Source organism: Cucurbita pepo, chromosome LG16 (genome assembly GCF_002806865.2).
Source record: "Cucurbita pepo subsp. pepo cultivar mu-cu-16 chromosome LG16, ASM280686v2, whole genome shotgun sequence".
NCBI classification, from domain to species: Eukaryota; Viridiplantae; Streptophyta; class Magnoliopsida; order Cucurbitales; family Cucurbitaceae; genus Cucurbita; species Cucurbita pepo.
In genome coordinates this window covers 5,188,596-5,202,971 of record NC_036653.1, presented here as the reverse complement: position 1 = coordinate 5,202,971, position 14,376 = coordinate 5,188,596, and the positions used below count along the sequence as shown (strand labels likewise).

Below are 14,376 nucleotides of genomic sequence, written 5' to 3'. Positions count from 1 at the left end.
TCTGTCCTTTTTCCACATTCAATTCTCATTCTCATCTTTCAAATGTTGGGGCCAGCCACTAGTAAAGGACACAGGACAGGAAAAAATGGGTTCACTTTCCAGTAATACACCTGATTTATAGGACTCTGCTAACAAAAGGGCTCCTTGTCCTCCCCTTTCTCAACAACAAGACATGACAGCCAGATTCCAGGACATAACCATTATTACCCTTCCATTTCCTTTCCCTCCTTTTTCTCGTTCATCGATACCGTATCGGTGTTCGGTTCACAAAGTTAGATTTCTGTGTCCGACCATTTAAGAAATCGATGTATACGTTTTCTTAACTCGGGTTATACGAAATCAAAACGATGAATTGGTTGGGAGACAATGTCTCGGTTATACTTGTCGAAGACATGTTGTCCCTGTTTTCTAAAACCATTTTTCAAGAATAGAGTCAAAGACTTGAGCATACGTTGTCTAGGTAATTGACTACTAAGTTTTAGTTGGTTGACTTACTCGAGGACAAGAGCAAGTGTCAAACAATTGCTGTCTAGGTAAATTGACTATTAAGTTTTAGTTGGTTGACTTACTCGAGGACAAGAGCAAGTGTCAAACAATTGCTGTCTAGGTAAATTGACTACTAAGTTTTAGTTGGTTGACTTACACGAGGACAAGAGCAAGTGTCAAACAATTGCTGTCTAGGTAAATTGACTATTAAGTTTTAGTTGGTTGACTTACTCGAGGACAAGAGCAAGTGTCAAACAATTGCTGTCTAGGTAAATTGACTACTAAGTTTTAGTTGGTTGACTTACACGAGGACAAGAGCAAGTGTCAAACAATTGCTGTCTAGGTAAATTGACTACTAAGTTTTAGTTGGTTGATTTACTCGAGGACAAGAGCAAGTGTCACACAATTGCTGTCTAGGTAAATGACTACTAAGTTTTAGTTGGTTGACTTACTCGAGGGCAAGAGTAAGTGTCACAAAATTGCACGGCAAGTCTCAAAAGAGTGCGATTGTAACATGTGACACAAATTTATGTCAACTATAAATTATCGTGTCGTTATTTTTAAATTATCAACGTATCTTAAATTAAATTTGAAGACAAAGGAAGTACTAAACAAAGTCACGATCTTGCCATTTGATTAGATAAGTTTAGTATTTTAGTATAATCATATTTATTATACGGTATTAAAATTTGAACCTTTGACCTTAAGAAACGAGATACATGTCAGATACCGTTCAATTATGCTTATGTTGACTTAAAATCTTGTATCGAACAAATGATTTCATCTGGTATCGAACATATATAGCTTTGAATACAAAACCATATGGATGGTTCATGAATATCTTTGTATGTTCCATATGAACTAAATATTGCAATAATCTTTAGAGAGATTCTTGCTTATGTACGTAATAATAACATTAAATAGAGCATTGAGGGGACAGGTTTTGTCCTTGACTTGAAAGACAACATTATCTGGCAAGACATCCATAATCCTACCTAGCTGGAAAAGATTGGTTGTTTGATGTGGATTAGGTATCTACGAAAGTGTCGGATTGGTTTGTATTTTGTTGTTTCGGTTTGTTCTTTGTACTTTCAAACGTTTGAATAACGATTTGCAACTCTTATTTTCATGTCTAACTCTAATATGATTGAATTTCTAGACCCGGTTTACACAGTATGTTGACTATATTATTTATGGGTTACGTGAAGTGTCGATTTGGAAGAATACGAAGATTTTTATCGCATAAGCATTAGAAACGACGTTAAGATATTAAATACAGATTTAAAAAGTTCAATAACTTATTAAAAGTTCGATTAAATCATATAAAATACTTTTGACAGTTTGGGTATGTTTCAATCACAATCACGTGTTTCTAGACTTTAAAAGTGAGAGCGGTCATGAGGATAAAATGACTAAAAAATACTTAAATGAAAATCACTGCCCGTTTACTTTCATTTTCGATTGCTCAATCATAGAACCCTAAATTTAAGCCTGTTTTGCTTGGAGCAATTTTATGTTGGGCCGACCTAAGAATTTTCTTAGGAAATATGTGAGTGAGGACAAAATATGTTAGAAAAATTCACGTTGGTATGTAGAGATAGTTTTCACTAAATGAAGAGTAAGCAACGTGATTATGTTGCAGATGATGCAGGAGAATGTCGGGGCACACATGCAGGAGAAGTTGGATTGGATCCATCGAATATTTCGGGTTAGGAGGGTTTTTAATACTCCTAAATAATATGAACTACGTCGTTTCAAAGATAGTGTGTCTGAACCTCACTTTGGACCCGACCATTTGGATTTGAACTTATTTAGCTTTCGGTCTAATTCTTTGGGTTTGGGCTTTGTTGGCTTTAAGCTTAACACTTGTAGATTTGGGCTTTGGGCTAAACTGTCACTTAATGGGCTAAAACTATTTATAATAATATGATTCTGATGACAAAAATAAAACATATAATAATATCAATATATATATTTATAAATAATTAAAACATATGAGAAATTTTGTAATAAGTAAAATAAATATGTCAACAAAAAAAAAATAATAATAATAATGTATATAAAAATATTATATTAATTCAATAATATTAATTGGATTACCTATCTTTGACCTAACTTACTAAGCATTGGTTCGAGATCGGTCGAGCAACCCTGAAAGTAGAATTAGTTAAAGAAAGATGAAGACTGCAAAAATTGGTCGACTCATCAAGCCCGCCCGAAGAGTGCATGCATGAATATTGTTAGAAAGGGAGAATATATATATATATATATATAAAATAAAGATATGCAAATTGATTTTTGGTGAATAAGATAATAAGGATAGGTGGTGTTTGGGTAGACACATATAATAACCATCAAATTTCTCTCTATATTTTTATTCCAAACTCTATATTAAATTAAACCAACATTCAATTATTAAGTCTACTTGCCTTTTAATTAAACAAATTTTGATATCTCATTCGTTAAACGCCTCAAGTTAAGTTAGTTGGAGAGATTTAAACCTACCAATGGTCCGAGAATATTATGATTTGACCATAAAATGAGCTAATACATAAAAGTAAGGTTATATCAAGAGATAGGGCGAGGCAAACGGAAGATGTGAGTTGGGCGAGGTGGGGTTGGGGACGGAGAATGTAATCTCTATCTCCTGACCCCATTTAACTAATAAGGAGAAATCTCTCGTCACTCATTTCTTCATGGTAAGAATTCTGGCATGTTTGGGACAAATTCTTATAGGGTCCCGATCCCTACCGATTAAATGGACATTTCTAATTATATCGTATAAATAGATTTAAACTCTATATCTAGACTTTAACGGTGTAATTCATTTTATTCCAAAAATACCCTTTTCAAGATAGAAAATTAACTTATAAAAATGGAAAGAGACAACAATAATAATAATATTAAGTTTGTAATTGAATATTCGGGGAAGTAGTATGAAAGGGGTTTCCTCACACGTGTGCATGTGGAAAGCTATGTTCTTGTCTCTATACTAACAGCTCAGCTTCAGCTCCTCAGCTCCTCCTTAGCTCCAACTGTACAAAATCTCAGAGTTGGATTTTAATCTTATTTTCTACAAAAATAATAGGAAAAAAATTAATTAATTAATTAATATATTGGCAAATATCTATAATTAACGCAGCCATTTTATTTAAATTTTTTATGAAGTTGTAATTAAATAATTAATGAAGGCTAGGAAGAAGACAAAAATAGGGTCCTGATAATAAAAAAAAAATAAATAAATAAAATAAAATAAAATAAAATAATGTTGGGTTATGAGTTGGAGACGTGGGTGGGCAGGGGACAGTCCATAAACATTGCTTAATTTTTGTGTTTTTGGATCCAAATCTCAATCCCAATCACGTTTACACCTCACTAATTCTTCTTCTTCTCCTCCTTCAAATGGATCAGATTCTGGTTGTCCCCTTTCAACCCCGAACCGATTTACGTAGAAAAATATACCAAATTTGAAAGAAAATTAAAAAAAAATTCGAGTATTGATGCATTGCTTAACTTCTTCGTGTCGAAACTTCTCTACACACGAGACATACGTCCGAGCGTGGGCCCATGCACTCACAACGAATACCATAGAACTTGCATATTGTTGGATGATGAAAGTCCCACATTCCACACCAGCTAATTTAGGGAATGATCATGAGTTTATAATCAAATAATACTCTCTCCATTCGTATGAGGCCTTTTGGGGAAGTCCAAAACAAAGACATAAGAGCTTATGCTCAGAGTGAATAATATCATACAATTGCGGAGAGTCGTGTTCATCTAAGATGGTATCAGAGTCATGCCTTAAACTTAGTCGTGCCAATAGATTGGTAAATTCTCAAATGTCGAACAAAAGACTCCAAAAGAAAAGGAATCGAGCCTCCTCGAAGGCAGTAAAATATGACCAAGACTCCAAATGATGAAAGTAGGTAAAGGTAAAAAGATGATCGTATCAACTGCTAAACTATATTCATGTTGGTTCATGTGCACGGTTGTCTTACACCGTCATGATTTTATTTTTCAAATATTTTTGATGAAAAAAATGTGTTGAAATAATAATAATTGTAAAAAAAAAAATGAAAAATAAAAAACAAGAGGAATATTAAATGATTCAAATGGATCAGATTCTGGTTGTCTCCTTTCAACAAATTTGGCATATAAAGAGATGAAACATAAAAAGAGAGAGAAAAAGAAAAGAAAAAAGTTGTGAATAAGTTTCGAACCCTTTCTCTTCTCCTTCTTCAAATGGGAGGCTCCTCCAATTACCACGCCCGTTCCAACAGCCTACCGACGAGGCCTCACCCATTGGTCACGGAGTGCGACGAGCACCTCTGCCGGCTGAAGGCACTGGACTCGGCTCCATGGACGGCGCCCGGGATGGCCAAGAAGCTGGCGGGGCTGCAGGACTTGCAGGAGTGCGTCAACAAGCTGCTGCTACTACGGCGGACGAGGGAGGCGTTTGGGACGCAGCGGCGGGAGAAATGGGTGGATGAGGTTTTTGATGGGTCGTTGAGGTTGCTGGACTTGTGCAGCGCTGCTAAAGATGGTGTTATTCATACTAAGGAGTGTGTGAGGGAGTTGCAATCCTTGGTTAGGAGGAGATCCTCTTCTTGGTCTTGTGGAAATGGTGTTGTTAATCAGGTTTGTGATTGAACTTCGTTCGTTCGTTCGTTCGTTCGTTCGTTCGTTGATGAGTTGTCGTAAATTTAAAGTTTTATTAGACAAGAGATTCGTTTTAATTATTGAAATTGGAAAGTGTGTCGGGTTTTGGATTTAGGTTTTGATTTAATTGAATTGGATTTTGACGTTATAAACGAGTGTCGTAATCACTGACGTTTTGAAAAATTATTCTAACGGGTGTGTTGTATATTTACCATTGAAAATATATGGTACACTATAGATATATGATTTTCAACCAAGTTTATTAAAATTGCCGAGTTTCGGGAGTTTTTGTGAGATCCCATGTTGGTTGGAGAGGGGAACAAAACATTTTCTATTTGCGCGTGGAAACCTACCCGTAGTTGACCTGTTTTAGAATCGAGAGGCTGATGGCGTACGTAACGGATCAAAGTGGACAATATCTCCTAGCGGTGGGTTTGGGCTGTTATAGTTTTATTCAATATTGGTTGATCTCCGTACATTGGTAGAGATTAGAAATTTTGAAGAGATCATGAATCTTAGTATTGTTTTTTTTATGGTGAAAATTAATAAACGTGACAAAATTATGAGTGAATTTTAATTTTTTTTTCCCGTTTTACACGTATTCTATTGTGATATTATATTAAAGTCGATAACTTTAGCTTTGATCTGCAGGTAGAAAAGTATTTAGCCTCAAGAAAAGTAGTGAAACGAGCAATCCAAAAGGCTTTAACGAGCCTAAAGACATACGGGACAAAACCAAGCTCAATCTCCATTAAAGACATCGAAACCATGGCCTTAATAGGCCTATTATTCGACGTAGAAGCAGCAAGTGTGAACGTTTTCGAAGCCCTCATGAGCTACGTTTTGGGAAAGAAAGGGAAGACCAGGGGCAGCGGGTGGGCACTAGTTTCAAAGCTCATGCGCTCCAAAAGAGCGATTTTAACCGAAGAAGCTGCAGAAGGAGAGGCAAATGAGTTCGCCACCGTAGACGCAGCGGTCGACATGGTGGCGAGCAAATTAAACTCCGACAGCCCGACGACGGGCAACGGCGGGATAGAGAGCATGGGAGATCAGCTAGGGAAGTTGGAGGTATGTGTTCAAGATTTAGAAGGAGGATTGGATGGTTTGTTTAGGAGATTAATAAGAAATAGGGTTTCACTTTTGAATATCATCAATAACTAAGGGTATATTAGGAAGAATCTTAATTCAAGTTGATGGATTCCATTGGTGTATGTATTTTTTTAGGCCATGGTTTGTAGATGAATATTTGTCTCGAGCGTAAAATTTTGGTTAAATTACAAATTTGACCCTAGAAAAAATTATAATTTAGTCTCTATATTTTTAAATATTAAAATTTCATCCGTATATTAAATCACATAAATTAATTTTTTTAATTTATATTTAAAATATAAAATATACGTGGCAATGATATTACAAAGCCATGTGCTTGTTGAAAGACCTACCAAGTCAACTAATAAAGGGACAAGCTAGAGCTAATTAATAAGCAAAGTCAAGCTCTAAAAAAAATAAAAATAAAAATAAATAAATAAATAAATAAAAGCCAAGTCAAGCCACAAAAATTAATTTCCACAAAATTTCCAATTAAAATTAGACATTCAATTTCATGAAGTCTAATAAATTTGTACAAAATATCTATTTTTATTTAATTTCCAAATTTTCATTTTGTTTTATATTAAAAAAAATATTTGATTGTGATTTAAAATTTGTTGTGTCTATTTGTCAATAATGGACATTGTAAAATATTCTATATATAATTTTAAAAAATCATCGATGAATTAAAATTTGGTGTCGTCTATAGCGTGTTTCATAAGACATTTTATCTTATTTTTATTTTTTTTGAAAAAAAATTAAAAATATCGTATTTGATTTTAAATCGTAACATCTATAACCAGTATCTTTCTGCATGTTATAATGTACAAAAGACTATTGATAATTGATATCAGTTCAAAATCGACCGTCATCATAATTACAATGATGGTTATTGTGAGATCCTACATCAGTGGAGAACGAAACATTCTTTATAAGGGTGTGTAAATCTCTCCATAGCCGATGCGTTTTAAATACATTGAGGGAATTCGGAAAGGAAAAACTCAAATAAGACAATATTTGCTAGCGGTGGGCTTGAGCTGTTACACTGAAAAAGGCTGTCGTTGTAAATTTACATCAATAATAGATCAAGAGGAAAAATCTAACAAGTGGGACACACCATACAAACTATAGCAAAAACTAGTATCAACATAGCCTAAGTTAGGGGGACCGTGCTCCGAACATAGCCATCAAGGCACAAACACTCATCCTTTGAGTCAAACAAAATGGTAAACCGCGACATTTTCTTGTATGGTTATATCTATTTACAAAAGATAGGTCTAGAAATTTGTAACATAGCTCTCTATGAACACTACACTCCAGTCAACTTCTCAACTAAGTCACATTTTTATACCGTGTATATATATATATAAATAAAAGGGATAAAATTGAAAATAAAAAAAGTATATTAAATTGACAACTTTTTAAAACAAATCCTTCCCCTCTCTTAAAGATTCCCTCATGGGCCCTTTTGATTTCTTCACCAAATGAAAGGGAAGAACAAAAGAGAGAATTTTGGTCGTAATTAAGAACATAAATTCACATTAATTAGCTTAATTAAAACATATTTACAACTAAAATTTGTTCATAAAAAAGCATAATTAGCTTTAGAAATTCAATATATTGCTAGGAGTTGTGAAATTAAGAAGCCATGGACTGTTGAATTGGTTCCAAAACTGGTCTTGAGTCCAATCCATGTTCATCTTTGGAACTTGCAGATCAGTCAGCATTTCAAACCCTTTTGGAATCTGTAAACCCGTCTTAGATGTCGAGGACGACGACGACGACGACAACAACCCTCCGACCGCCCCAGTCCCGGTCTCGGTCTCGGTTCCTTTCGAGTCGACTTCTTCTTCCTCTTCCGCTCGATATTCCCCACAACTCGTCTCTTTTTTCATCACCATTTCGCTCGAATTCAGCCTTGGAATTTGACTGTTAAATGAGTCTTGATCTTCTTCAGCCATTAAAGGAGTAGTAGCATTATTCAGCTGCAAGCTCTTTGTCTCTTCCTCCACTGCCCTTTGCTCCAATACCTTCAATGACGTCGCTTTTCGGTATATCTTACAAAGCACGACGTCCTGTAAATCAATTCGTACGGTTTGAGTTGGGTTATAAAATTATTTAGGTTAACACGACGACGACGTAAAAGATTCTTACTTTCGGGAGAGACGAATTATCGGGAAGACGATACTCGTTCATGACCCAATCGGTTTTGCTTCCTCTCGGCGCTCTTCCTTTGTAAAAAACAAGGGTTTTCCTTAAACCAATCAATCTCTTAGGATCCGACAAGCTCAAGATTCTCTTGTCGGAGCCGGTGGCTTTCCAGTAGCCAATACCGGTGGTCCGGTTGGGTCTTCCGCCGCCACAACCACCGTGTTTTCTGTCTCTAGGTACAAAAAAGTACCATTCTCTCTCACCATTCTTAGCCAAATCTATTAAAAACAAAATTAAATCAAAATTAACCTTAAAATCCTCAAAACCCTTGAAGGGTTTTCAATAAAAACATTAAAAAAATTCATTACCAGGTAAGTCCCATGGGTCGTGTTGGTAAATGTTGAGAAATCCGATAACGTCGAAGCTATGTCGGGCTTTGCCGAAAACAATATGTTTGAGATAAAATTCGAGAAGCTCTTCTTCTGTCGGGTGGAAGCGAAAGCCCGGGAGCTGGCCGAGCTGATGGGGTGTGTCCGCCATGGAAACTTATTTGAAGCTTAATTGGTTTGGTGGGTTTTCATGTAGAAATTTCATGGAAAGGAAGACATATTTATATATGTGAATTGTACGAGTGAAAGGGACGACAAGGGATGGCCCAAAAGACTTGGTCTTTGAAAGAGAAAGGACCCAAAATAATTTGATGTTCAATGTGTGGATCATAACCCTACTCATCGATTTTCTAGTCGGTCTTCGATAAGAATCGATAGAATTATTGAACAACTCGACTGTTATTAGCCTAGCTAGCTAGATCTTGACATATACTTTCTTTTCTTATTGTTTTTAAAAATAAAATCGTTAAAATAGCACTACAGACGATGGCTAAAAAGAACTCGAGACATAGGACGAAAAGGAAAAAGAGAAAACATATACACTGTCTAACTTGTTCAAAGGTTTGCGGGAATCTCTTCTATTCAAATTCTTTTTTAACTCCTCTTTACCATTGTTTATTGCGTGAGCCACGGTGTTATCTAGGTCTTCTGTCTTATAGACTCATGATTTTGTTTTTTTTTTTTTAAGATACATATCTATTATCATTGAGTTATGCTCATGTTTGACAATATGACTCGAGCTTTGAGTTTAATGGAGCATATGTTGTAGGGGTTTCAATGAACCAATGATGTAACAGCCCAAACCCACAGTTAGTAGATATTATCCGTTTTGACCCGTTACGTATCGTTATCAGCCTCACGATTTTACAACGTGTCTACCATGGAGAGGGTCTAGCCCTACTCCAACTAGTGTCTTACACCATGAGATTGATGGTGATACATAACGAGCCAAAACGAACAATATCTATCAGCGGTGGGCTTGGACTATTACAAATGGTATTAGAACCATTCACTAGACAGTACGAGGCACTAGTCGGAGTAGGGCTAGACCTTCGGCATTGAGCATACATGTTTTAAAATCATGAAACTAACGACGATACGTAGCCGGCCAAAACAGACAATATCTGCTAGCAGTGGACTTGATTGTTAGAATTCAAACCATTAGAGTTTATCAGGTCAACCTAATCTACCCGAAAATAGGGTTCACCACCCGTCTAGCAGGTTGTGCCTTTCTCTCCATCAATGAACACACTCACAAAAGTGGACTTTAATGAACTCTACCCAACACATTTAAAGTTATTATTAGAAGTTGTACGTGGCACTAGGAATCCAAAACTATAATTTTTTATATTTTGACAAATTTTGGCTTTTTTACTCGGTCAATTTTTTATTTTTTAAAATAAACAAAATTAAACGGCGTCACTTTCTAATTCCCAATATTTTTAAAAAAAAAAAAAAAAAAATCATATGTTTAATTTAACTTTAAATAAATTCTCGAAATTGTATATTTAATTATTTATTTATTTTAAGATTAAGGTAAGGGAAATTAGAACTTAAGCCAATAATTAAATAGTAATAATAATTTAACAGAAAAAAAAAGTACACTCGGCTTAATTTACGCTAGAATGTTGAAAGAGATGTCTATAATTTTATTTTATTTTTATATTAATTGATATTCCTTTATAATATATGATATTTGCATTTAAATGATTATTTTTTATGTCAATAAAATAACTAAATTTAAATAAATAATAAAATAAAAATATATTTTAAATTTTAAAATTTTAAAATATTCGTAGTTAATACAATTAAGCTTAATTTTAATAAGAAAGGGAATGGCAATTGGCCTTCTTGAAGCAAAAAAATAAAAAATAAAAAAATAAGCATCGAGTCAAAAATTAATTTCCTACAATATTACGACAAAAATTAAAAATTTGTATAGTTTAACCGTATAATGTTTTTTATTCTAGCATCATATAGAGATGTCCATTTAACAAACAGAGAAAGCATATACAGATTTGTCTCTAATATTTAAATTAGGTCGGAGGTAAATCTTCCATTTTACTTTTTCTTTAAAACAAATATATTTTTACCAGATCCCTACAAATTACTCACGGTAAATTTCAACCTGAATCTTACACAAATAAATAAAAAAATAAATATAATAGAGATTAAAATAGGAGATAGTGACTCGTCTGGCCGTGCCACATGTCATTGGTTAAGTGGCGGGTATGCATTGGTAATTAAAAGAGTAGGATATTCCAAAGTGGATGGAGCCCACACGGTATAGAGATTATAAGGGAAAATCATCATATTGTTGACTTATTTTATTTATTTGGACTTTTACTTGGAATTCCAATTTGTGGAAATCCCACCAAAATTTCCACCACATCATTCCATTCTTTTTCCTTTTACTTTTTCAGCTTAATAAAAATAAAAAAAATCAATAAAAAACTCCTAAATTTCCGTTGAGACATAAATAAAATAATGTGCAAATCATATAACATATTTATTAAATAAATAGTATGAATTTAAATATCATTTTAATTTACATCAAAGGTATAATATGACAGACAATTACATTCTCAATAACCAGACAAGATAATGTAACATAATTTATATTTACGTATGCTATGTTATATTATATCTATAACGCTACATTTTTAAATTTTAGAGTGTTAGGAATCACGACTCTTACAATGGTATGATATTGTCCACTTGCATAAACTCTCATGGCTTTGATTTCGACTTTCCCAAAAGATCTCATAACAGTGGAGATAGTATTCCTCACTTATAAACTCATGATCATTCCCTAAATTAATCAACGTCGGACTCACTCCCAATAGTCCTCAATATGGAGCGACTTTAAATATTATTATTTTAAAATATTTTGATTTAAAGTGCGAAAAAAACACAAAGATAAGACGATAATTTTTTTCAAATTTTTTCTTTGTAAAAAAAAATGTGTTGGAAAATTAATTCATAACTTATTAATTTTCACATTATTAAAGAAAAAAAAAAGTCCGAAGGAACCGCGTATTGTACAATTGCAAGGTCACAAAAGTCTATAAAGAAAATGATGGAAGGAAAAAAAATCATTAATAATAATAATTAATATTATATTATTACTATTTGGCCTCCGCGTTGCAACAGCTATTTTGAAATAAAACAAAAATAAATATGAAAAATATTTTTGAAAATTGGGTAAAGGAACACTTATTGCTGCCTTGACTAGGGGAGTCTGCTTCCCTAATCTATTTGTATTTTTATTTTTTAATTTAAATTTTTACAGTAAAATATTAAAATATTATAAATTGTAAAAAATAAAAGCTAAATTAATTGGATGGAAAGTGAATTTTAACCTAAATTTAAAAGTACATTTTGTCAATTTATTTATTTATGGAATTAAAATTTATAAGTTTACCTTTTGAAATAAAATTTTGGATGATTAATTAAAAAAGAAATGGTATTATGCATATGAAAAATGAAAATAAATGTTTTTTAGCATACAAACTTTTTTAAAAAAATTAGTTTTGTGAATTTTTTTATTATTATTAAAAATAATTTTCCCACGTAAAAACAATTAAAAACGTTATGATGAATATATTTTAATTATAATTGATATATACTTATTTTCATTTTTTAAAATAAATAATCAAATTTTATTTTTTTATGAAATGGGTTTTTTAAATGTCGGTCCATGTATTAAATGGGCCTAATTTTGATTAGTGGGCTTAATAATTTTTTGAGATCATTATTAACATGATGATAGGAGAATTTGGTCATAGGTCCATATTGACCCATACTCGGTAGGCTTTTGTTGCTCTTAGGTATATGGGTCTTAGTTCAGTAAGCTCGTCTACAAACAAAAAGGGAAAGCCCCAATACTTTGATCAAACTTATCTCTTCGAACATTTTTTTTTTTTTTTCTCATTCAATTATAGAATGGTTGATGACGACCCAAAATCATCTCCTTCAAAACAAACGCCTCTTTTGAATTTGATTCACTGAATCTTTTTTCCCTTTCTTTTCATGTTCCCCTTTTACATGGTGATCCGAGCGTGGAAAGTTTTGGGTTCGAACCCCACTTGTTTTTGCTGCTCAATTCCCCACTTGGTCATCACTTCGTCATGTATAGGCACGTACTCCTAAACAAATGAAAGTTTGATTGTCAACAGTTAAAGGCTATTTCTGTTTCAAATTGCAACAAATTTGGAAGTTGCCCATTAACTGTTCGACGAAATGTCTGACTGACTGACTGACTGACTGACTGACTGACCTCTAGTTTCTGAACCAGGTCCTTGGCATTGGGTGCTGAGACTATGATGTTACGTTGTGATGGTTTTATGAATCCATCGTCCACTGCTTGGTCGATGAAAGTGAGGAGGTAGTTGTAGTAGCCGTCCACGTTCAGCAAGCCAACCTGAGGAGGGAAGATCAAAACCAAGCTACATGGATAGGATTTCTTGCAGAGTTTAATGAGGTAATGTTTTTTTTTGAGTTTACTGGTTTGTCGTGGATGCCTAGTTGAGCCCAAGTGATGACTTCTAGCAGTTCTTCCATAGTTCCATACCCACCTAAAAATCAGTGCAGTCAGGGGAAAATGAAACCCACTATGATTGTGTTTCTGAATTGGAAAGGGAAAGGGGATGGATGGGACCTGGTAGGGCTATAAAGCAATCTGAATGGCGTGCCATTTCTGCCTTCCTTTGGTGCATGTTGTCTACTGGTCTTACCTCCCCCACTGTTTCCCCTGTTATCTGCAATTTCTCCCCCAAGAAATGATCACATTTTAGAACGTGAGAGAAGAAGAACCAAGTTAAATTTTAAGCTACAACTTTGAATCAGTCAAAGGAAAGTTCAACAACAAATTATGGTATTGACATATTTCTGACCTCTTTGTTCATTAATGTCCTGGGAATGATCCTGCAAATTAACCAAACCCAAACAAATTAAACAACCAGTCTAAAATTAAAGCTTTGAAACCTCAAAACATGTTCAGAAGAGAAGTTCAAGCTCTTTCGATCAGTTACCCCATGACTCTGCCACCACCACGATGAACAGCTTGTGAAACCAGTCCCATTAGCCCAATGCTTCCACCTCCATAAACAAGCCCCAACCTTCTTGAAACCTGCATGGAGAAAGGGAGAGAGGGGGGAAATGTAAAAGACCAAAAATGGGTAATATTAAGATAGAGAGAGATTTTCAAAGCAATACCAGCTCCTGAGCTAAATCAATGGTTGCATCTCTATAGCAGTCTCTCTTTCCTGTGCTGCTCCCACAAAACACACAAACTCTTTTGAACCTGGACTTTACTACCTTCCCTTCCATTTCACTGCTCTGGTTTCTATCAGGAGGAGCTACATGATCAGTTATATACATGTGGATATGAAAACATATACATACAAAAGAGTTAGAGGAGTTAAAGGAGAAAAGGAGAAAAGGAGAAGGGGGGAAAAAAGGAAAAAAGTCTTACCATTTTTTGTATTCCAGGTTTGTGATTTGCCAAACACTGTAACAATGGTCCTTAGCAGTTACTTTTTCAATTACATTATACTTAAACAAGTAGAAAAACGAAGTATAAAAGCAGAAGACAGGA

The 14,376-nt window shown here is 34.1% G+C and overlaps 3 protein-coding genes across 3 annotated transcripts; 1 reads left to right on the top strand and 2 right to left on the bottom strand.

The window, feature by feature from the left end:
• The first annotated feature begins 4,731 nt into the window (after window positions 1-4,731).
• LOC111777032 lies at window positions 4,732-6,309 on the top strand. Its single transcript, XM_023656477.1, has 2 exons — window positions 4,732-5,113; window positions 5,804-6,309. The coding sequence occupies exons 1-2, from the start codon at window positions 4,732-4,734 to the stop codon at window positions 6,307-6,309; spliced, it is 888 nt and encodes a 295-aa protein (XP_023512245.1).
• A 1,438-nt stretch (window positions 6,310-7,747) lies between these two features.
• On the bottom strand, window positions 7,748-8,971 carry LOC111776995 (NAC domain-containing protein 22-like). Its single transcript, XM_023656425.1, has 3 exons — window positions 8,757-8,971; window positions 8,392-8,666; window positions 7,748-8,312 (listed from the first exon to the last, which is right to left on the bottom strand). Exons 1-3 carry the CDS (start codon window positions 8,926-8,928, stop codon window positions 7,842-7,844), a joined length of 918 nt encoding a protein of 305 aa, XP_023512193.1. The 5' UTR covers window positions 8,929-8,971; the 3' UTR covers window positions 7,748-7,841.
• Window positions 8,972-12,606: 3,635 nt separating this feature from the next.
• LOC111776908 (cytokinin riboside 5'-monophosphate phosphoribohydrolase LOG5-like) lies at window positions 12,607-14,311 on the bottom strand. The gene is made up of 7 exons (XM_023656318.1): window positions 13,995-14,311; window positions 13,811-13,908; window positions 13,673-13,703; window positions 13,438-13,537; window positions 13,284-13,354; window positions 13,057-13,200; window positions 12,607-12,925 (listed from the first exon to the last, which is right to left on the bottom strand). Exons 1-7 carry the CDS (start codon window positions 14,157-14,159, stop codon window positions 12,821-12,823), a joined length of 714 nt encoding a protein of 237 aa, XP_023512086.1. The 5' UTR covers window positions 14,160-14,311; the 3' UTR covers window positions 12,607-12,820.
• Window positions 14,312-14,376: the final 65 nt, after the last annotated feature.